At 49.0% G+C, this 22828-nt stretch overlaps 1 protein-coding gene across 10 annotated transcripts in view; it reads left to right on the forward strand.

The window, feature by feature from the left end:
* The first annotated feature begins 333 nt into the window (after positions 1-333).
* The window catches only part of ABLIM3 (actin binding LIM protein family member 3), a 110166-nt gene continuing 87671 nt past the window's right edge, over positions 334-22828 (forward strand). For 3 of the 10 annotated variants that reach the window (XR_012160253.1, XR_012160256.1, XM_073355825.1), the window contains exon 1: positions 544-981. Coding sequence is in view for 3 of the 10 variants with exons in the window: in XM_073355825.1 (XP_073211926.1) it covers positions 969-981 (13 nt within the window). In the remaining 7 variants the exon portion in view is untranslated. Of the gene's footprint in view, positions 475-542; positions 982-22828 lie in introns of those variants that run through there. The other 7 variants (XR_012160254.1, XR_012160255.1, XR_012160251.1 and 4 more) reach the window with 5 other exon arrangements.

Genomic DNA, 22828 nt, shown 5'->3' on the forward strand with positions numbered 1-22828 from the left:
AAGAAACTTGGAGGGTCTCCCAGGCAGCCCTCCCTGGCTGTAAATATGGTCGGGACCGTGATGATAGGGAAAGGTGAAAGTTGGAGAACCCATCGGAGGAGTGAGGGGGCGGGGGGGGGGGGTGGGAAGGAATTTGCAATATTGCAAATGGATACACCTGCTTGCTTGCCTGTTTCCTTCACTTTGCAAACATCATCGCATGCAACAAGCGCCGGCGCATTTCAGCCAGCAGAGGGCAGCCCGAACAGCCCCTTCGCCACCAACTGGCTCAAGCCAAGCAAACCCTGCCCAGTGTAGCTCAGTTTCTCTCTCCCTCCTCTCTTCCTTCTCATCACAAATGCTCTGTCTCAAGCCCAGCCCCGCCTGAGCGGAACTCCTCTGGAACGAGCCTTCTGCTGACCAACTTGCCCCAGAGGAGGGGAGCGCTAGGTGGGGTTCCCCGCGGCTCCATTCAATAGCTATGTGACAACTGGGGTGAGCAGCTTCTTCCGATGAGCAAGCTCTGTGCAGGCCCCCCTCCCCTTTCTGTGGTCCACCCCCCCCCCCTTGAGCTATAAGAAGCGCTGTAGCGGGAATTGGTCTGCAGTGCATGACAGCACCCTCCATAGAACTCAGCCCTGAGCAGGAGTCAGTCAGCCGCCTCTGTGTGCGGCTTCGCACGGCGGATCGGGTGCTGGGAGGAGAGAGAGGCGGAGGAACACCCTGCCCTGGTTTATTCTCAGGCTCCCTGCTTCTTTTTGTCCCCACCCCTGACTTTATTATCTGCCTGCTCAAAATTAAGAGCAAAGGCAGGAGCCTGGGGAGCTAATAGCGTGGGACGCAAGGAGACACCTGGGCATGAATTAGATGGCAATCGCACGGAAATATTTTTCCTAGGAAGAAAAGGGGGAAAACCCGGACCCGTAAAAAAGAAAGAGGATTGAAAGAGCAGCTTTGCTGAATGAGAAGGACAGAGCAGGATCAGCAGCATGAGCACTAGCAGTAAGTACAGCTCTTCCTTTGCTATGGGAACAGGGGCTTATTTTGCATGGGGTCTGGCTGAGAGGAAGAGGAAGGAAAATGTCACATCAGGGTGGACTAGCCCAATGGGTTGGGGTTTTTTCCCCCCTTTTTGCTTCACGACAAGGAATTATTTGCTTAGGCTTTCTTTGTTATGACTAATTGCTCAAGCCCCATGTCCACCTCCTTTAAAGACTTTTTGGACAGCAGTGCATGGAATATAGTGTCAACGCGCAACATGGTTTGAAGGATCTGTGCAATCACACACACACACACACACACTGATGTGCAAGAGAATCGCTTGTACCACCACCTTTGTATAAATAGACATGATCTGATAGGTGGGCAGAGTTTGATCAGAATGAAGAGAGATCCAGGAATGATGTCCCCTCCCTTATCCAGGTTAGTGGGTATCTATTGTATGTGTGGGAGAGACAGACACACGCTACGTATGAATTGCTAAATAAGCAGAGCACAGCTAGCTAATGTGCTGCATGAGATCAGTACAGGCATTTACTGCCAGTCTGGATGGCTCCCTATTTTGCAACTTAGATTTTAGAGTCTTGAGGGATTGATTAATTGGTGCTTGCAAGTTATCTATTTCTCTTCTCTTTTATTGTTGTTATTATCTAGCTTGTTAGCAGAACTTTGGCCCATATCCTTAAAAATGTACCCAAATCAGACAGTACCCAAATCAATCAATGCAAAATACCATCTGAGAGTTGGTCTCCTATGGTAACGCTGGTCTCCCCCAGGTTGCTTTTTAGTTCTAAAGGTTATGTGCGTGAAGAACTGAACTCCCACTGACCAAGAACGGCAGCCCAGTGACTTCTATGCACCATCACAGTCCTGGGCCTGCCAGTCCTGGGTTTCTCAACACCATGGGGGTGGAGTAGCTTCAAGGCAAAGTGCGAGGAAAAATTCTTTGGCAAGCTCCAGCCGACAGAACAGGTGATCCCAGATTTGTTGGACTGTGTCATAGACAAGTAAACTTTCCAGGTGCTCTCTGCGGGAGCCACACCTGGAACATGGGCTGCCTACATGTTATTGGGCGGGTGTTTAGGGAGATGCTCACAGAGGAGACAATAGAGATCAAATCCTTCCTCAGACACCAGGTGGATGAACCCACCCTCTGTGTCTTGCTAGTTGATAAACTCCACGGCTGATGAATAAATGGCCTGGAGGGATCGGGATTGTACTTCTTCGCTTGCTGGATTTCAGGGATTAGGGTGATCAGCTGAGAATACAAAGGAGCTGGATTCAAGCGGGAGAGACTGGGAAGGGATTTTGCCCTCAAAAGAATGTTGACAAATGCATAACAATTCCTCCTGGTTATTTGCTTCCAGCTTTTAGCCACCAGCTTGGGTGCTGATAATCACTGTTTGTGGAACCAGTGTTTCTTAATGATCCAATTGCAACACTAAGCTTCCACACGTGCAGAGGGGCCAGTCAAACCCAAATAGCAGAATTAGCCCCTCGCTTGTGGGTGAGAGAAATGTGCCATATGAGAGGCCACATGATCAAGTGACTAGAGCAGGGGACCAGGACGCAGGAGCCCAGGAGTATTCCTGATTCTGCCACTGACCTTCTGTGCGACCTTGGGCACATCATCCTGCCATGCGTCAACTTCCCCATTTGAAGGGTGAAGCTGGGATAATGACTCTCTTTGTAAAGTGCTTTGTGATCATTGGATGAAAGGGGCTTATGTGGTGGTGTTATTATATGGCTGTTAATGTGATATAATTATTATGGTTAATGAAAGCCTGGAAATGTAATTCATTTCTATCCTCACCAAAGGATTCTGAGCCCGAACTGGGCACAAAAGGGAGTTCTACTTGGCTATCTATTTAGTGCATCCATTGCCATAGTGCTGCTGCTTCTTATGGTAGCACCGAGGGGCCCCCACCAGGATCAGGCCCCTGCTAGGCTGTGCCAGGCACTTGAGATTCCATCAAATTTCCGCAATGCTGCAGGGGAGAAACAGGAACCTGGTCCTGGTGTCTTCCCTCCCTTCTCAGCTTAGTCCTTAAGATGCCATCTCGTTGTGACCCACAGTTCTTCTGGCCAAGAGCACTGGAAGGGACTCCATTCAGGAGAGGCTGTCCATTTAGTGACTCCCGGTGCCACTTGTTAACTGGAGAGATGAGTGATAGGAGGGGAGTCTCTCCCAGCGGTTGAGTGTGCTGGCTCCAGGGACACTGCAGCTTTTTGCATACATTTTCCAGCACCAGTATTCTCAGTGGTGTACGTGTTAGTGTTGGGTTCAGGCACGTCCTTGGCACCCCGCTCCGAGCAGCTGCCCCAGTGCGGGAAATGGGTATGCAATCTGATCAGATAGAAGCACCCCCAAAGAGTTTCCAGTGCCTGTTGGCCTGAAGGGAAGAGCCAGGATTTGGAGTCAGAGCTGGGTCACTCCCAGAGCCGTGCATGGGCAGGGAACCGAAGTCTTGCACAGGGCGGTGCAGCGCACTCCTAGCTGAGGGAATCGGAGCAGGATCTGGAGCCAAATGGGGTGTCTCTGATGAGGCAGGACACTGAAATATCTCTAACTCATTGTGCTCCTTTAAAACTGTCCTCAGAACTCTCCTTTGCCAGGAGGCCTACAAAAAACTGGACAACGGTCACGTTGCTGGTGTGCTCAGACCACTGCCTACCATGCTGACCAAATTGTCTCACCTTTCCTTGTACTCCCCTGGCTGTTGGTATCTATCTATTGTCTTAGATTGGAAACTGTTTGGGTAGGGACTGTCTTTGTTCTGTGTTTGTACAGCACCTAGCACGGTGGGGCCTGGTCCATGACGGGCTCTTAGGTGCTACAGAGAATACAAATAATAATAGATCACTCATGCCGTCCAAACACCTGGGGCCAGAACCTCAGCTGGTGAAAATCAGCATTGCTCCATTGACTTAAGTGAAACTACAGCAATTTACACCCACTCAGGAAGTGGCCCATGATTTCCTACGACTCCTTCCTTCATTTCTAAACCGTGCATTCTGATAACATTAAGATCCTGCCTGAAACCACCAAGAGGCAGGAAATTCAGAGCTGAGGACAGCTGCACTCTCCTTAACTCATCCTGTTGTGGGGGTCTCCAGAGAGTTCAGCATGGGATATTCCGTGCTCCGTCCATTCGTCTGACCTCGGCCACACAGGTGCACAAACCGCATGGAATTGTACACAGCCTTCTTGAAGTGCCAGTCAGTGACAGGGGTGGGGATGGAGGAGTTTTGCTTGAAATAGAACCTGATTTTAGAGGCACTGTACACACTTCTCTGCCTCCCCATTCCCACCTCCAAGGGGAAACAGCCTGGCATGGAAAAGCTGCCCTGATATGAAGGACCCAGAGCTCAGTTACAAATGTGTCCTGACGCTGAAGGGCAGAGAGAGAAGGTCAGAGATTGCTGTAATGTGGGGAAAGGGTCTTTGTTCTTTCCTAAGTGGGCTGGATTCACAGGACACACAGTGACAGTTCAGAGGGCTGGATCAAAGACTGCGGTGTTAATATTTACATTTGTTCAGCTATTTATACCTCTTGCTCCAGCCAGCACCACTAATTGGTTACAAATGGATTCATAGGGTTATAAATAGGAACATCAATGCCTCTGAGCACTTCTATCGAAGCTGGATCGCTTGATGCAAACTGTTGCCAAAAAGGGCTTGCTCTGTGCAGCTTCCAAAATCTCTACAGGTTACTGGCCATAAATGCGTTCCTAGTTTACAGACAGGCTATGCTTGCTCCCAGGACAATGTGGGTGGAGGGATGTCAGCAGGAGAAGACAACCACCCGTTCCTGTGTGCAGCCATGCTGGAAAGGCCTCGTCTTTCTGCTGACTGAAGGCCCTAAGTCTAATATTGCCCAACTGTCCAGGGGGTTTAGACACCCCATTCCCATTGAAATTAATTGCACATGTGTCTAAATCCCTTAGGCAGCTTTGAAAATCTCAGGCAGCTTTCAGTGTCTCAGGTCTGTGGTGTGGGCTTGGTCTCCAAAGCCAGTAGCACCTTGGCCATTCCAGGTAGAATACACTTGAGCTGAAATTCTTACAGCTTGCCTTTCAGGCCAAGAGAACAGATCCTGGTCCCAGGGAGATCATTGTGAGTTCTATTACTGACTTGAGTGGAACCAGGGTTTGACCCTTGCAGTTGAATGCAGTAGCACCAATGGGAAACACACCTTCAATCCTTTCTGGGGTTCACAACTAAACAGCAGTGAAGGTGTCTTCAGCTCAGTCCCCAACCATCTCTGTACCCTGGTTACTGAGCCTCAAATGTATTTCAGCCCAGTGAGTGGTGGCACTCTGGTGGTGAGAGAACTCAGCATCATATGACATGGAGATGAAAACATTGCAGTGTCAAGCCACGGCTTCCTAATATGAGTGTTTGTTCCACCTGTGGCTGCTCTGACTTGAGCAGTTAATTCATGACAAAGCATCATTGTGGCCTTTCTCTATTTTGATCAAAGACCCAAGTGAAAATCCTCCTAGAGGAGATTAAACCCAAGCTAGTGCGTATTAGTGCGTATTGAACCCAGCTTGTCCTGCTCTGAACCTGGATCGCATCAAATACGGAACTCTGTGTGGTTTAGGGGTCAGAGTAAAGATCTAGGAGGGTCTATGCAGGCTGAGCCACTGACTCTCGGCATGACCTTGAGCAAATCCTTCAACCTCCTTTTTGCCTCAGCCAGCCACACTGAGAAAGAATAGTTAAGAGTCGGGAACCTCACTGACACCCAGGTTCTGCCTCTGAGCCAAGCTAATCCAGAGGAACAAAATTGCTGTCCCTTCTTCCCCAAACCCACCAGGACTTAGTTCTGTCACACAAGGCAGCATCTCAGGAAACCTCAGGTGCCATAGGGACAGTCTTTCAAAGTCCGTTGACCAGGTGGATGAATGTGCAGGAGATCTAGTGATGCACCAGGAGAGAGGAAATTGCAAGAGAGGGGTGGCCTGGGGGAAAGCTGCAAAAGAGGGCATTAAGGAGAGCAGCTTGAGTGCCTACATCTCTGCTCTGCTTTGCCATTGCTACAGTCCAGGCAGCAAGAGGTGACCGTAGCAATGGGAGAGCAGAGATGTAGGCAGATCTATCTAGGCCTTGGAAGTAAAGAACTACCTCTGGTGTCTAGCATCCAGAGACCTTCCAGCAATGAGTTCCATGGTGTAGGGGTATTGAAACTACGGGCAGTCTACACTGGAGCCGGGAGGAGTGATTCCCAGCTCCCACGGATGCACCCGCCCTAGCTCCGCTCCAGCTAGCACCTACAAATAACGAGGTAAGTGCGGCAGCACAAGGTGGCAGCTTGGGCTGCCCGCGTGTGTATCGGGGCGGGGGGAGGGAAGGCTGGGCAGCTGCCTTGTGCTACCCAGCCACACTGCTGTCTTTGGGCACTGGTTTGAGCAGAGCTAGCATGGGTACATCCATGTGAGCTGGGAATCGCACCTCCCAGCTCAAACGTAGACCTAGTCTGTAGTGTCACCAAAGCCTCCGCCCACCTCTATCTCCCATTAGTTAATACGCAGCCTAGATTCCTTCCTCACAATCTCCCTGGCAACAAGCAGCACTCTAGCTCCTGCTAGTGCACATTCCAAAAGAGGTGTCTTTATTAATTTTTTGCACATGGTGCCAGCCCAGGGGATTTTGATCCCAGTCAGCTACTGTCTACCCTCGTGGTCAAGTGCAAATTTCCGTCCCGTCAGGTTTCACTGCTCTTCTCGAGCTTCCTTCCATCTTGCATGGCAGGGTGCGCCTCAGAGGGCAGGGAAAATGTAAGCCATGTTCACCAGCCTTGAAGGAAGGCCCGTGAAAAGTAAGCGGTAAAGTCAATTGTAGCAACTGAATTATTCTGAGTGCCTGACAGGATCTCACAAAATAAATAGCGAGTTTGCGAATGCTAGAGCTGAGATCAGTTTAGCCAGATAATTATATTTGTGATGCCAGCAGGCTGGGCTAATGATAGACTGTCCTCTTATCAATGAGTCGGCAGCATGGTGCCTGCTATTTTGATCTAGCGAGGGAGTGGCAACAAGCCCACCAAGTTCCTGCTAGAGCCTGCAGTCCTATCATGACGGACCCCTAATGAAGTGCTTGGAACTTCTAATTAGGTATTTTTAGACTAACTAAATCAGCACCTCTCTATTGAGAGCGTTGCAGCACCTCACGAGAGAAGGGGAGAGTGCTGCTGGCAGGGCAGTGAACAAGGCAAGATGCGGGGGGGGGGTGGGAGGGATTGCTACATAAACAGGTGCAGAGAGTGACATTGCCAGCCCCATGTCCTGCTGGAATTCTGGCCGCTGTGAACCCATTCCCACCCAGGCAGTGTGCGAGCCGCTCCCGGGCAAGTTGAAGGCATGGCCAGGGCGGCGGATGCTGCAGCAAAGGAGGTGATCTTTGCTTCTTACAGCGATGATGACATGGTGAACAAAAGCTAGCCTATCTGCTACCACCCTCTCTGCCTTTTGTGTTCACTGTTGCACCATAAATCTCTGGAAATTTTGGAAAGCTTGTAAGGGCTGTGATACACAGCCCCACTGCCTGCACATTGCTCTCTGGAGAAGGGTTATCTGAAGAATAACAGTACAGAACTAATCAAACTTCTCTGGGACCTCAGGCACTGGAGGCCATTACACTTGCTGGTGTTTCGGGTGTTTGACAGGGCCTAGTTCATGCAGGCATTTTCCCTGACTGGTCTTGCTCGCTTAAAAGCTTTCTCAGTAGCATCCATCCTGCCATTTGTCATGGGTTGGGAAGTGACAAGAAGAGGCAGGACATATGATTGGAAATGAACAAGAGCTAACTGTAGCTGTTGCTTTGTCTGGTGTGTCCTTTCCCTCTCCTCCATCCACCTCGGCTCCCCTCTGAGCCATAAACTGCCCTCATCTTTCTGTTATCCCTATTTTACCCTTCTCTCACTTGGCCAGGCCCATTCTTTTGGTTGGGGAGAACTGGACAGGACATCCTATGGGCTCGTATGGAAAAGTCCCACAGTAGAACTGAATATGGGCCCTTATAGAAATGAATCCAGGACTTTCTGGAGCAGGCCCACCAGAGATAATAGGGATTAAATGAATAGAATTCTGTAGTAGTGACTCTAAGAAGCTATTAGAGTCTATTAGAAGCTATTAGAAGCTATTATTTCCTATTGCATAGGAAATTAGATGCTGTGGAAGGCTTTTGAATCACCCTATAGAGCTCTGTGGTTCCCTGCTAATTTCTCAGCCCAGGACAAGAAATCGGGCTCCATGAAGTGCTGCCGAGGGGCAATGGGCTGCCAGGCCAGCCTTATTATTACTAGGCTACATCCTGTTGTCCTTACTTAGGCAAGTGGGAGACTTGCCTGAGAAAGAGCTTTAGTTTGGACCGTTATCATTGGAGAGCCCCCTTTATCTAACTTACACACACACATCCTGCCATGAAGAGCTTACACTGGACAAGACCCAGGGCAAGCTTTTCCAGAGAGTATGGTCCTCTGAACTCTGTACCAAAGAACGCACCATTATAAACATGCTGGCAGAATCCCTGACTGGGAAAAGCACATTAGCGGTGCCCTGTGCATCACTCCTACTATGTGCGTTTGCAGTTCTTCTGACTCCTTCACTTGGGGTAGGGCTAGGAAACCTTTTGGCCCTTTTGATCTAGGGTCTCAGGACAGACTTCAGGGCTGGGAGGATGTTCAAAGAGGTTTAGGAACCAATTGGGGTTGGTGGCTTCTTCTTTGTTCAGAGGCACTTGTTGGCACATGTCAGTTTTCACTGCTGGAATCTCCTGGACGCAGCTGTTTGCAGTGAAATATGGATTCTGAGAAGAGGGGAGGGTACAGGCTGGGAGGAGGAGTGGGACTGAGTTTCAAGCCCTGGTCAAGGACTTTCCTATACTGAAACTTTTAACCAGGAGGGCAAGAGGAGGATGGGAAGGGGATCACGACACTTGTTTCCAGCCAGTTACCTGTCAGTTAGGAGGTGCTTGTCCAACTCTGATTGCAAGAGGAGCATTGCAATGCAGGCTTCGTCATATGCCTAGAGCAAAGGTTAGGGTGGGGAGGGCAAGTTTGCTAAGGACGCAATTTCATTTCCCCCTTCCCCATGTGATTAGAACTCTGCCTTCCAAACAGGTGGGTGGATCATGAGCCACCCGTCTGTTCTCAGTGCCCCAGTCTATTCTAAATGAGAGAGTGTACATCCCCACCATAATAATCGCCCAGCCTAAGTAGCCATCACTGTGGCTAACGATGGAATATTTCTGAAGGGCTAGTAGTTTTTCCTTGTCTCTGCGGTGGGCCACGAAGTAATAAGCAGATTGTCGTCGTCATCCTGCATTATTCAGAGCTTAACCAAGGAATGATGAGGTAAGAGTGTGGAGAGCTGAGATCGGCTGCAGCATGGTTCCAGCGGCACTGCCTGGGAGAGTGGGGGAAATGGCTCGAGCAGAGGCCTCGTGTTAGGGTATAGACGGAGAGATGCTAAATGGCGAGTCACCAGCAGGCACCGTCATTCAGCCTATTTCACTGATGGAGCTCAGTCACTCCCTTTTGACCAAGTGCTTGGAAAAGACCCCCAAACCAAAAAAAATCAGTTGAAAAAACACAGTTGCATTTTCTTGACGAAACAAACAACTGAAGAAAAATTGTCACTTTGAGTTGGAACTAAATGTTGACTCGAAACCACACTGTGAAATGAAATGGCAGATTGAGTCACACTTTCCTTGAGGAAACGTCATTCCGGTTTGACCTTTTTATAAAAGTTCCCTTTGACATTTTGGAAATGTTTGTATGGGGGCGGGGGGGCGTTCCAGCTGAAACACGTCAAAATGCCTTTTTCAGCGAATTTACTGTTTGCCAAAAAGAAGAACCAATCGCCCATCTCTGTTCTTACCAGACTCTCAGAGTATGTCCTGATCCGTTGGAGCCCCCAGGTAAAGCCTGTTAGAAGGGAATGTCTGACGCACTGCTCTCCCCCAGGGCGCTGTGATCAGGAGGTGATCCTGCGGAAGAATTCTGTGGGCAGACTGAGCTGTTCTTCAGCAGCTGCTGAGCCTCCATTGAGCCACTGGGTGATGTGACCGAGCTTTAGTGAAAAGCTGTTTGGTATTCTCTAGAGCTGGGCTGCTCTGGGTCACTGTTTTTCCCCCCCGCCTCCCCTAGGTGAGTCTCTGACCAATTAATCCTCTCCTTCCCCAAAAGCAGAAGAGCATGTCTCTGAGTCCTGCGCCTGCTCCCCGCTGCTGTTGGGGGCTTGAATCTTTCTGCCTGGTGCAGTGAGAAGATGGCTGGAAGACCTAGCAGCCACCTCATATACAGAACAGGAAGCATTTGTCATCCCAAAGCCTCCTGCATTCAGATCATGTCCAGGGGGATAGACCTGGTGTGTAGTTTAGTTGGAGAGGAGGTCTCTTGTCTGGGCTTAGACCATCACACTGCAGTTCTTTCACGGGAGGATCACTGAGCTCATAGATTTACAGAGTTTAAAGACAGAAGGGACCATTTGATCATTTAGCCTAACTTCCTTCATAACACAGGCCATCAATCTTAAGGACAGTTACCCCTGCATTATAGTTGGTGAAGAGCATCCTGTCTTGATTTGAAGACCTCAGGAGATGGGAATCCACCACTTCTATTTCTAGTTTGTTCCAATAGCTAATCACCCTCACTTTTTTGTTTTTTTTTTAAATAATAATAATAATAAACAGTTAGACTCCAACTGCTCTCAACACTGCTTCTGCCACAGGAACTCTCTGCCAGGCAGTGCTCCAGGTAACAGTGTAATCTCTCCCTCCCCTCACAGCAGCTGTTGTCTGCTCTATATTTTCTCTCTCCTCGTATCAAAGCAGCCCCTCGAGTGGGAAAGAGCGCAGGCTTCCTTAGTGTCTCCCATGGATTCTATATGGCCTCTCTCCCCCTCTTCAGTCTCTAACAATATGACAACACCCCTAGAATTCCAGACTGCGCCTCTTTCTCTCCTTCTAGTATCTCCACTTTGGGAGCGGGAGGGAGTGTAGGGTTGTCCTTTCATATTTCATTACTAGCTATCAGCCTTAGTGTCCTTAGAGAATGAAGAAGGTAGGGCAAGGTGAGATGAGTTCTTTTTAGTCTCTTACATGCTATAAATATTCAGGTCACCAAAGTGTCCTCTGAAAGTGATGTGATCTGGCTGGGGCTCTTCTAGAACAGTGAGCTGGCTTCCAGACTCGCCCAGCTTTTGATAATGTGATAGGTGGCAAAAGAACTCCTGCACATCCTGACAGTGACACTGTGTCATCACATTAGCACGCTGCAGGACATCTATCAGATTATGCATGGTGTAATCCCAACCAGCAGCAACATCTGAGGCAGCCTTCCTGTGGCTAGGTCAGCTTGCAAACACATAGCTGGCAAAGGGAGACAGATGGATTGCAACAGGGAGCCTTCTGCCACCGTAACAAAGATTTATCAACGTTCACTAGCTTTAACCAATCAATGGCCTAGAAGGTTATTATCTGGAGGGGCCCGTGCAATCCAGGCACAGAGGTTGCTTTGTCATGCACTTCAGTTGTCCTGCTGGATCCTTTTCCTGGTCAGTCATTGAGTAGCTTTATTATTGGGAAGATGGCCAGTTTACTTTGGAATAACAGTTTGAGGAAAGAGTGAGAAACAGGGAGTGGTGATTTCTCTGAAGCTGGTGAGATGCCTTCAAGGTCCGTCTCCTCCTATCTCCAGTTTGTTTTGGTCGGCTTTAGCCATAAGCTGTTCAAAATACTCATTCCTCAATGACACTCAGAATCCATGCTTCATCCGAAGAAATCTGACTCTTCTCTTTCATTATATGCATTGGGCTATCTTCACTCAGCCTTAGTACGGCATCCTTGAACTCAGACCTTCCTAAAGTTCTGTTCCTCCCACAGATGGTATCCCTAGACTAGTGGTCCAGTTAAAAAAAAAACAAAAAAAAACCCCAGGGCATCTCCATTCTATTGGCAGGAGCTTCTGGAGGTCTTTGCTTTGTTCATGGAGGAGATAGGAGTTTGTTCAATGTAGTAGGACAACCTCCTTGTCCACCCCTTGAGTTGTGTCCCTGTGGCAATACAGACCATTGCATAGGTTATGGATGTGTAGACATAACAAATGCAACATAACTTCTCAGTGAAGCCTGATAGAATGTCTCTGTAGCATGGGCGCACTTGTGTGTTACACCCCAAAGACCAGCAAGTGGCTAACCAAAGGATTTACTGGGACCATGACATGATCTGTGGTTTAGGCAATCTCTCCCTCACTGGTGGAAGATAACGGAGTGCACCTGTCTCCAAACAGCTGCTATGGCTGAGATGACTTAGGCTGAGATTTTTGGGAATTGGGCATTCAAATCCCTCAGGTGACTTGGAGACTCTCCAGATCCTGTAGGCAGCTAGGAAAGTCCAAGCCTGTGTTGTGTGTTCTGCATTTTCGTTTGGTTTGGTTTATTCCCCTTTCTCTTTGAAATTAACTAACTGTCTGTCATGACAGACAGAGCTGTTGCCTTCGCTTAGGTGCAGAATGTATTCTGTGGAAACTAGACCCAAAGCTAAGTGCTGCCGGCTTCCTTTGTTCCTTCCTTCCTTGGCTCTGTAGATTAACAGGACAAGATTTTTGGACTGTTTCTTGTGGTCTCATCAAATAGCCCGTGTTTATGGGGACTCTGCTTCCAGACATCACACCCTCGCCTATTGCATGTGACTTGCGTACGTTGCCAAGACCCGTCATGTGCTCTGGGGAGGGATGATGAGAGGGAGATTGCAGCTTGGGACTGGTCAGCTCTTCAGTCTGGCCCAGGGGTGTGTGCAAACAACTGGCCACAGATAAGCAGCTACTGTGAATCCCTGTAAGGACCAGGTAAGATGTATGAACTCCAGCAAAGATGCTATGGGGAATGGCTTGAATGGCAAGCCGAGTCCCACCTCTCCCTGTAAATGAACTCGCTATAACAGGCAGGTGACCTGCCTATACGATTAGGTATATAGTGAGGTCTGTTTGTGCTGGGCTATATATACCAAACCCCAGATCCCTGAGGATGTTACCACTCAAAAGCTTTTATGGCATTTTTCAAATAGCCAATAGTGGTAAAAGAAAGGGGTGGGTGGGTGGATCCCTAATAAGGAAAGAAGAGGAAACTGGGCTGGGGGGTAATGGAAAGACTTCAGGGAAAGGCATTTGAGTGATTACACTGGGGGAATGCTGTCACATAGTGCTGCTGAGCCATGTGCCCCTGGGTGACTGGGACCCTATCAAAAGTCTGGCTCTGATATGGGCTAGCTGACATTGCTCAGGAGAGGCGTCAGGTCACCACCAGCCCAAACAGCTTCTGTTAAAAGTACTCTCACTGCTCCTGCGAGACAAGTTGTCATTTTAAAAATATCTGAGCCTTGCTTGGTCTTGCTTCCCCTGGTGCCCTCTGCGATTGTCACTCCCTGAGCTGCAGGGGAAATCATTAGGCTAGTGTGAGATAAACGGTTTTCATTTCTCACCCACAAATCCCAGGATGGAGACCCCTCTCTGACTCCATATACTTACCGGTGAGCTGATGAGGCAAGTTCTCAGCACACAGGTGCAGGGGGAAGCAACCCCTCCACAGACGTGACCGTTCCCACATGGAACTCAGCTGCTCTTACAGGAAGAATAAGGGCTAACAGCAAAAACATCCACAAAGTGACCCATATAGAATCTGGGTCTTGTGCAGTAATTCTTTGCAGTTTAGGGGCTGTTGGGTTTCCACTTTCTGCCAGTTTGCATTGGCAGAGCTGCAGGACTCAGCTGTTCTGGGGGTTTTGTCAACTGCTCCGTGCGCTCCTCCACGTAACAGCCTCACGTGGATGTTCAGAGGAACATGGCAGAGCAGCAAAGTCCTGCAGCCCAACAGAGGAGAGTTTCCTATCCATTTGCCTGGCAATTTCCACTTTCTCTTGTGTATTTTTAAACAGAATATTCCTTCCTGGTATCCAAGAGAAAAGTTCCAGAGCCAGTTTTGCCACCTTGCCCTGATGATCTGTGGTTTAGGCAATCTCCCCCTCACTGGTGGAAGATAACGGAGTGCACCTGTCTCCAAACACCTGCTATGGCTGAGATGACTTAGGCTGAGATTTTTGGGAATTGGGCATTCAAATCCCTCAGGTGACTTGGAGACTCTCCAAGTCCTGTAGGCAACTAGGAAAGTCCAAGCCTGTGTTGTGTGTTCTACATTTTCGTTTGGTTTGGTTTGGTTTATTCCCCTTTCTCTTTGTTAATTTCAAACGTCTAAAACCTGCTCCCAAACCAAACCTCCCCAGTCACAACCCCTCCAGACTCTGTGTAAGCTGGAATCCAGATCTGAACACGGCGGCACCCGTCATACAGTATCACACAAGGTGTGGCATTGCCACAATCTATTTCAAGCCACAGGCCCCCCTCTCTATATTTGAAATATGATGAAGTCACCACTGAAACACTTGTCAAGTTTTTTTTGTTGTTGTTTTTTTTTAATCTGTGTGATATTTCACACTTCCATGCAGTGCAGTAGGGACATGTGTGAATTACCATGCGAGTTTATGGGGAGGAGAGGCAGGGATCTTGGGTGACTTCTGCCAAGAGCTCTGTGTCAGCCCGCATTGCAGCAGGTGCAGGTGCCAGAGCTAATGACTGTTAACACACATTTATAGCACCACCCAATTACGTGATTTTGATGCTGGCTACTGTGTATTTTATGAACCATTAGAAGAAATACATAGACCACAGCAGGCCTCCAAAATTATCATGGGAACTTACCAGCCCTGGCACAAAATCCACTTGCCAGCCTTGTGCCAAGGTTGATAATGAAAAATGGGAAGATATTACATTTGCCCAGTTCAAAAATTTGTGCTCCTCCTAGGTGAGAAGGATTTGGCAAGGCTGCTATATAGCACAATGTGTTGTAGTGGTAGGGGTCTGTATTGGTGTGTTTTCCAAATTCATCCTTCCCAGGTCCCTGCTTGAGCCACCAACAATTAAAACTTTGCAGAGCTGCCTGCCAGAAGCCAGGCTGGCCGAGCCACGTTCTGTACAGGTTGTTGGGAAGCACTTTCATCCTCTTCCCAATGCTGGGAACAGCAGAGAGGTCATTGCTAACAGGATTCCTCTGTCAAACTTGCCAGCCTGTCAAGTGCAGGTCATTGTTCCCACGCTGTCTTTGGCTCGCTTTGTATTTCTTTCCGCATCAGTTTCCCAAATAATTGGGAGACATGGAGGCTGAACTGGAAAAGAGCTAATGTTACCCAACCGACTTCAGTAAAACACAGGTGTCAGGAATAATGCATGTATTAGCCTCTCTTCTAAAAGGATGGTGTTCATTTGCATACCATTTCCCAGTATGCTCTGACAGCTGACAGCTTGGGCTGGGGTCTGAGAACAAACCAGAGCTAGCTTGGAGTGTGCCTGAGGTCTTTTCTATTGAGCTCTTTGCCAAAGAGCATGCTCCCTTTCCATTACCCTCTATACCCTTGTAAAGGGAGTAGAGTCCATTACTACCTGCATCTAGCTCAGGGATCGGCAACCTGCGGCCCACCAGGGAAAGCTGCTCGTGGGCCGGGCTGGTTTGTTTACCTGCAGCATCTGCAGGTTCGGCTGATTGCAGCTTCCACTGGCTGTGGTTCGCCATCCCAGGCCAATGAGGGCCGTGGGAAGTGGCGTGGGCCGAGGGATGTACTGGCTGCCCTTCCTGCAGCCCCCATTGGCCTGGGAGAAGGATTTGGAGAGAGAAGTTGGGTTAACAGCTCCAGCTTTTGCTCAAGGCCTTGATCATTAATAAAGCTAGGGCCAAGAGGAACACTGAACCAATATCCACTATTAAGGGTAAATTGCACTGGTCGTATTTCAGGTGTGCAACACAGCCCTTCCTCATTTTCTTCCCTCCTTTCCTTGTTTCACCCATTTCTCCTGACTTCTTCTGCTCTCTTACTCAGGAAAGCACGTCTCTTGGATCTGTTTTCATTTGTTTAGCTCACGTTGTCCATGGGTAGGAAGCAGTGCCATTGGGCAGAGAGATAGCATTGCTTTGCTAAGGCAACAAGGTGAAGGGAGAGCCCTGCCCATGATCCCCACAATATGCTGAGCCAGAGTTTCTCTGCCTTACCCTGTGTGATGCTGCTGCCTTTACAAGGATAAAGTAAATGCAATCTCCAGCCAGTGGTTTCCCCTGTATACATCAGAAAATCAACTATATGTTTAGAAAGCTAACACAAGAAATGGTTAACCAACCTTGGTTAATGCCGTTTCCCCAGAATTCTGCACTGGGTGTTCTCACCCTGCACCATAGTTGATTAGGTGGCACTAGAGAGTATGATTAATGAAATCATTTTACATCCTGCAAATCCAATTTAAACCAAAACTAACAACAACAAACCACGGACTGATATTTTCCCCATTCTATTCCTTGAAAAGGGACTTGTTCTTTGGAAATGGCCAACTTGGCCTGGCCTGCTGACCACACGTTAATTGCTGCTAATGAGGGGATGGAAGACTGTGCTCCCAGAATCCCCGGCAGATGGAATGTCACTTCCACAGTGGAAGAATGCTCCTCAGTGGATTGTGTCGGGTGGGTGGGGGAGGGAGCTCTGACCTCAGAGCGGCCTAGTTTAGCCACATGAATGGATTTGTTATCGGAGACTGCCTCTATTCTCGTACCTACTGTACTCTGAGCCTGGGCTTAATTCCGACTCCAGCGCAGAGAGCGGGAGTGTTAAGAGGATCTCCAGTGCTTACTGTACACAGATGGATTTATTATACATATATTCCAGCAAGATGGGGGGGGCTGATTCTGCATGGGGGGGGATAAAACCCCTGTATTTCACATAGCTCTGTCGCTGGTCCCCACAGTCAGGAGCACGAGGCTGCTGCTGCGTGACAGTAGAACTTGGCCCCAGTACTTGGCATTCCACCCAAGGGCACAATCAGTTAATATTCCTCCTCCCCCTCCCCCCCAATGCTGATGAAAGGCATGGAGGGCATTTAACAAGAGACAGAACGGTCTGTCTGCTTGCTGCTTCCCACACTGACAACCCCTCTCCTTTTGAAGTTGGGCTTCTGCCTAAGAGAGAGCAAGTATGGGAAGGAAGGGGAGAGAGAATTACATCTTTGCCTGAAAACCCTGCGTAAACTCGGTGGGAGTTCGCTGTGCTAGGCAGGCTCTGCTGTTTGCTTTTCCCAGGTTGTGTCGCAACACCCAACATGATCCAAGTGCTTTTTCTTCTCCTTTTATTTCTGTCCCGGTTGAAAGGAGTCTAAGTGGTTGCTTTTAAATTGTGGTGAATAAAGAAGGCAAGTGCTGTGCGAGATTCCCTCATGCAGCGTGGTGAGTGCACCCCTATCCCGTTGCCCTCACCACCCCCATCTGCCAGTGCTCCCCATTCCGCTAATGTTCCCACCCTGCTCTGCCAGTGCACCCCCAGCCCACTGCCCTTGCCACCCCACTCTGTCAGTGTACACCCACCCAGCTACCCTCCTAGTCATTCTAAGTCTGGGAATCCCCACCCTGCTTTGTCAATGCACCTGAATTCTGATGTGCTGTACTGTGGTCCCCACCCTACTCCATCAACACTCCTCTGACATGCAGCACTCCTAGCCATTCTGGACCTGGGATACCCGCCCCTCTCTGTCAATGCACCTCAATTCATCCAGCCTATCAGCCCTGCCTGCCAATCACTCTGAACAGTGTGGTGTGGATAGATGCAGATGAGGCTAAGGGCACCAAATTCATTCTGCTTGTGAGGAAATGACTAGAATAAATATATCACTTAAGGGCTCTGCAAAGAAGGGCAGGTATCGGTCTCCCCAGGGGACTGAGGGGCAGAGAAGGAAGCAAAGTAGAAAGAAGGTTTTGTGTATTTGTACAGTGGGCTGGGCCTCAGGAGACCTGGGTTTGAGTCCTGCATGCCCCTGGGGTCAGTCACTTGACTGATGGTTGTGGGACGCTCAGATACTACAGTACTGAGGACCATATAAGTAACTAGATGGATGGATTTGCCCAAGACCACACAGCGAAACAGTGGCAGGGCTGGGAATGGAGCCCAAGACTCCTGACTCCCGGTGCCCTGCGCTAACTACCTAGACAACACCGCCTGAGCTGTGCAGGATTTGAACCCAGGCCTCCAGTAGGAGAGGCTAAATGCGCTAACTCCTTGTGGCAGCCTGGCCCACTTGTGAGTTACAGGAGTGCCCAGTTCCCTTGCAGATGTTCTCCTTGTGCTCTGTCACCTATCGCTCCTGACCATTCCCAGGCTGGTAATCAGGAATGCACACTAATGACTCTTGCTATTGACACTTTCTCTCTCCTCTCCCATTTTTGTTCATTAAAATGGCTGAGAGATTTCACTCAGCAGCCCTTTCCCACACAGTTCTTCAGCGCTGATGCTCGACTACTCCGAGGGCTCTCCTGGGCTTTCTCCCAGCAACCAGCCCCTGACCATGCTCTGCCTTCTGAATTGTGATTCCCTCAGCTGCAGACATGCAGCAGGGCTGGAGGCTTCGCTAGCTAGGCAGTTGCTGTCTCGCTCAGGACAAGAGGCTGTTTTCCTGTTTTAGTATTCAGCTACTGCAAGGACAACTCAGCACAAGGGGAACTTCCCCTGTGGGACGTACTTCGTTAAAATAAATGGCCAAGTGGGCTGTTACTTTCCATTCCAGTGAAGAGACGTTGTAGCTACTGTTTCCAGCCCTATCCCTAACCTCTGTCTTTAATTCTCTTTGCCTTTCACTCCATTTATAATCTTCAGGGAGGAAGGGGCGGGGGCAGCATTCCTTTTGGAAAAGGAAAAGCTGTGCTACGTTTGCTTCACAGGGGCTTGTGCCAACATTTTCCTGAGTGCATCCCTGGAACTCACTTGCACTTCAGATTTATGGTTCGAATAACCCCCAAGCCACACAGTGAAACCATAGCCAAATCCCAAAGCCATTCCCATCACGCCCCTGCACAGTACTGGCAAGCAAGATTCCAGATGGGCCCAACGTTGGTCTCCACTGAACCTTCCAGCAAACCTGGCTGGTACACGGCTTGTGTCCCCATACCTGAAACTCCTCAAGCTTTGTATGACTTGGGGGTTTTCACTGTGAGCATTGCACACAGCTTGCCAGCATGTACAGCAGCCAGGGCCGTCCCCTGCAGCAGGGCATGCAGTCAGCCCTGCACTGCTTTGGGAACCAACAGGTCAAACAGCCAGGCCCAGCTCAAATAGCAATGGGCATCGAATGCAAAGCTGCTGCATCCAAATTTTGCCATAATTCAGGGGTATTTGGATCTGAGATTTTGGTTCATCCTGTTATTGGGGTGCTGGACCAATTTAGATCTGAACCTATGGGGGCAGGGTAGATTAAGGTTTGATTCAATCCTCTCTCTAGAGAGAGCTGCAAATTAGTCTGTGGCACACAGCTAAGAGCACCCAACTTCTTCTTTGTGCCTCTTCTTCGTTGCTCTGCCTGTAGAGAGATCTTAAGGGCTTTAGATACATGGGCATGGTGTTCTCGCCTCACACCAGAAACTCCTAGTTATCCAGGAGCATCCTCATGGTAATGCACAGGGAGCTTCTCAAGGGAGCTTCCCAGCACTGTCTCAGGCTCTAAGACCTGGCCTAAGATATTTCTGTCATCTTCTACCACACTGTTGGTTAGTGATTATTTATATTGCTGTCGCATCTAGGACCCCATCATGGACCAGGACACACTCCGCCCCCTTCCCCCGGTGCTAGGCACTGTACAAACAGAACAAGACAGTCCATGATGCAAAGATTTCATAGACTAAGTAATTTTAAAAGTAAATTGAAACTATGGCATCCTCATGAGCTGCTCACAGCCAAGTCCCCTCCCTGAAGGTCATACCAAGGTGAGGATCAGAGAGGCAGCTGGGATTGTTCGGAAGGCTTTGGAAACTAGAGAGAGGCATGTGTTACATGAGGTCCCATCTCAACCTGGCTTCGTGTGCCTGCCTCTGACTTTTACTCCAGGTCTTTGGGTGAGGAGCTGTTTCCCTTTCTTATCCTGTCAGCTTTGTTCACCCCAGCTGCATCTAGGGGTTGCCATGGCGATTCTGCTGCAGCTCGCAGTGCGTGTTGTCCCTGGGATGCTCCACTCCAGGGCCATGTGCTTGCTGTGCAGGTTGGAAGAGGCAGAAGGGACGGGGCTGGGACAGGGAAGAGAGGCAAGATCTCACCGACTCAGTGGAGCAAACAGGTTTATCTCTGGGACAGCCGCTGCTCAGATCACAGACACGATGGAGACGGCCCTGGAGGGTGACAAGTGAAGCCAGATTTCTAAAGCTCCTGCATTGTTTGTCCTCTTACTCCAGAGCACCCTGCACCTGTAATGCCTCTCGATACCCTGTGTGGCTCCGGCCCCTCACCTCACGGCCAGCTCAACTGCAGTCTTTAAATGAAAGGGGGGTATAGTGCCTAGGTCCCATGGCAGCCCCACCACAGCCCAGCCCAGATGGATGTTGTAGCAACACCTTGATGCAATGGGACTGGGGAAGGACCTGGCATCCGTGCCACGCGTTTAATTTCATAGCAAGGCTTTGCTGCCCTCTGCCCATTGTGGTGGTTAATCTGCAATAAATATGTTTTTAATGAGCAAATGGTATTTGAGCAACATAAAGTAACTACAGCAGTGAAAGCTGTCTCTGTAGACTTAACAGGCCACAGCCACATGCTGGCAGATGCTCATTTAAAGCCATATAACACCTTCTGAAACCCCTTTTCACTCTTGCAGCCTTCTCCTGCCTTTCCTCTCCCTCAGCACTAAGTGTGTTGACTCATCAAGGAATCTCCATCAGAACATCCCTTTCCTATCTAACCCGACCTAGGCAGCCAGGTCATCATCTGCCACTGATGATATCACGATCCATCACGCACAAGGAGTTGTGATGTCATAAACTCTGCATTAGGCCTGAAGCAAAACCTAGGATCTAACCAGCCTTGACTCTTTGGGAAAGTTGATAGCCAGAGCCAACCTTTACCGTCAGATCCAGTCTCTGATTGTGACATCAATGAATGAATCCAGGCAGGACACGAATGAGAAAAGCTTAATTGATCAGCAGCCACAGAACAGCATGTACAGAGGGCTATATTCTGTAGCTGGATACACACACACTACTCACATTAAAGTCAGTGGACCAGATCCTCAGTTAGTGTGAATTGGTGGTGTCAATGGAGCTAAATTTATACCAGCCGAGGATCTGGCCCAGTTATGCACTGTGGGTATATATTTGATGGCACAGCTTGACTCATGATTGTTTAGTGATGTTTTAAGGCCAATAATATATTTTTTTAAACAGTTGTCAGAGGTGCTGTGTGCCTTTAATGAGATAATGAGGATGACATGTTAATAGCTGACTACTGGGGAAAAAAATGTATTTGCAGAGGATTAGCTCTGGAAGTGACATTAATCTCCCGCATAGTTGCTAAACCCCCATAAAGAATTTGTTTTTGATAATCAATTGCTATTGCAAAACCATGCTAATAAATCCCAATTAAATACACATTTATTTCACAAAAAGTGCTGCCAAATTCTCTTGTATTTTTCTGAGCTGCTGTTTGCTTTAGGCAGATGTCTGTGTATGTGCTAACTCAAGTCTGTTTACCAGACAACCCTAAACCAAGCTGCAGTTTGCCAAGGCAGAGTAGCTATAATAATCGAAATAGTCCCCTTGAAGAGCACAATAACACTGCGTGTTTCTGTTCCCCCTCAGCTCACTGCAACCTGATTGCCCGTAGCCTCTTTCCCCTGTCAGCTGGATCTCATTATCCCCATTTTGCAGATCATGAAACAGGAGCAAAGAGGCCAAAGTTGGGGTTTTCAAAGCACTTCAGTGAGCTGCCTGCCCAAATCCCAATCAAATCCAATGGGAGTTATGCGCTTAACTCCCTGGGGTGGCTTTGCTCAAGATCGCACAGTCGTGTCAGAGGCAGAGCTGGGAATCCAATTCCTGACTCCCAGTGCTGTGCTCTGACCACAGGACAGTGCCCCGTCCTTATGCAATGGATGTGCCCACAAGGCCTTGACACAGTTTTTAGCCCAAACATCTTAATGGGCTTCAGATAGTCCCATGCTGATGCTGTACTAACCTGAAGCAGCTATTAAGACCAAAAGCAGCTGTGCAGGTCAGGGTGGGACGCAGGAGTGGGGTGCCCTACGCAGAGAATGCTGCATGGCCCTGTGTTAGCAAGACAAGTTTTGCCAGATTCCATTCGAGCTGGAGGATGATTCCAAGGGTGAGGTGGGACTTGATTGATTGCAAGTAGTATATTTTTAAAACACGAAAATACGCCATGGAATGTGATGGCAAATGCCCTGAAGGGAGAGAAGGAGAGTTTGGTGCCCTCTGTGTGTCAAAGTGCCAGTCAGAGCATGGGGCATGCTGCTCGTAGATGAGAGAGTGACAGCACTTCCTAGGCATAGTTGGCATGGATTCATTCCCCCTTGGAATAGGCATGCTGGAGCCATGCTCAGACCCAGGCAGACAGACAATGGCTCTGGAGAGAGCTGCTCCAGTCTCTGTGTGAAACCCTGGCCATGCTGAAGTCGGTGGCAAAACTCCCATTGACTTCAATGGGGCCAGCGTTTCCCTCCCTGCTTCCGTGTCCCCCATGCCACAGAGCATGTGGTCACCTGTGCTCTGGTTCCCTAGACCAGATCAGACTGCTGACACAAGCCCCCCAGAGATCTGCTGATGTGCCTGCAACCTTCTCATTTCTGCATGCCTAGGTGGCTGTTTGGATTTGGGAGCACAGGTTCATGCTGCCCTCCTCTGTCTGTAGAAGTAATAGAGATGGCAGCTAGAACTTGTATGACAAGCCTCAGAACTGGGCCTATGTCTGTGGATCCATAAAGAAATG

The sequence above is a fragment of the Lepidochelys kempii genome, chromosome 8 (genome assembly GCF_965140265.1).
Source record: "Lepidochelys kempii isolate rLepKem1 chromosome 8, rLepKem1.hap2, whole genome shotgun sequence".
NCBI lineage: Eukaryota > Metazoa > Chordata > Testudines > Cheloniidae > Lepidochelys > Lepidochelys kempii.